Consider the following 916-nt stretch of genomic DNA (forward strand, 5'->3'; position numbering starts at 1 on the left):
GCGAGCGATCCGTCACGGTCGTCCTCGCCAGTGAGAGAATTAAGGAAACGCGGACGTCAGGGCTGAACTTGGGTCTCTGCACGGCCGCGCTCAACTCAAAACACTTCACGTTTTGTCGAGGAAGAAGCAGCTAAAAATGAACGCAACGACCGGGCCAAGCGCAACCCGCCACGATCAGCTCCCTCCTGCGGCCCAAGCGCCAGGTCTGAGTCCCTCCTCCCTAACGCTGCTCTTCAAGGAAGAACTTGTTCTTCAGCGCCGCAAAGAGCTTAATTTTAAACTCTCCCACTCTACACAAACTCTAAAGAGTTTTCCAATGGTTTTCTCACCAGAAAACGTGAGAAATTTCATAAGTTACCTCCCGCACAGTGCTACAGGGAGGCGACTCGCTCCTCTGCCTCAGCGCGCCCAGGCTGGGCAAAGTCACCCCGGCCACACGCGGGTTGGTGCTGGGGAGCAGAGAAATGTCCGCAGAGGAGCGTCTGCTCGTGGCACCGCGCAAACAAGGGGCTTCTGCACGTTTTTCCACAGAAGTGGTTCCATCACGGAAGAGTGCAAAGCTTCCCCAGTTCTCCCCACGAGACACCGCAACGCTGCAAAGGCGGCGGTTCAAGAGACTTTTAATAAACGCTGCCCTTGGGGGCACCGAGTCGCGCCTGGGTTAGGAAAAGGATATTCCTCCTCGTCCGTCACGTTGGCGTACTGGGCCAGGAGAGCGGCTTTCCTCTGCTTCTCCTCCTGGGAGACCTCCTTCGGCTTCACCACCATCTTGGCCTGCTTCTCCATCATGCTGGCGATGGCTTGGATCTCGTCTGGAGAGGAGAAAAAGCATCAAAACAGCCCCAGCAGCAGTGAAGCCCTGGCGGCAAGACCCCATGCACCGCCGCCTCCTGCCACCACGGGCCCGGGGCCAAGC

The 916-nt window shown here is 57.9% G+C and overlaps 1 protein-coding gene across 1 annotated transcript in view; it reads right to left on the reverse strand.

Annotated features, from left to right (window-relative positions):
• CCDC43 (coiled-coil domain containing 43) overlaps nt 1-916 on the reverse strand; it is a gene marked incomplete at its 5' end in the record, with an annotated part of 3,946 nt that overhangs the window by 2,265 nt on the left and 765 nt on the right. The window contains 2 exons of the mRNA XM_009879066.1: nt 3-27; nt 677-812. Coding sequence (XP_009877368.1) covers nt 3-27; nt 677-812 — 161 coding nt within the window. The remainder of the gene's footprint in view (nt 1-2; nt 28-676; nt 813-916) is intronic.

This window comes from Apaloderma vittatum, unplaced genomic scaffold (assembly GCF_000703405.1).
Source record: "Apaloderma vittatum isolate BGI_N311 unplaced genomic scaffold, ASM70340v1 scaffold26051, whole genome shotgun sequence".
Classification (NCBI taxonomy): Eukaryota; Metazoa; Chordata; class Aves; order Trogoniformes; family Trogonidae; genus Apaloderma; species Apaloderma vittatum.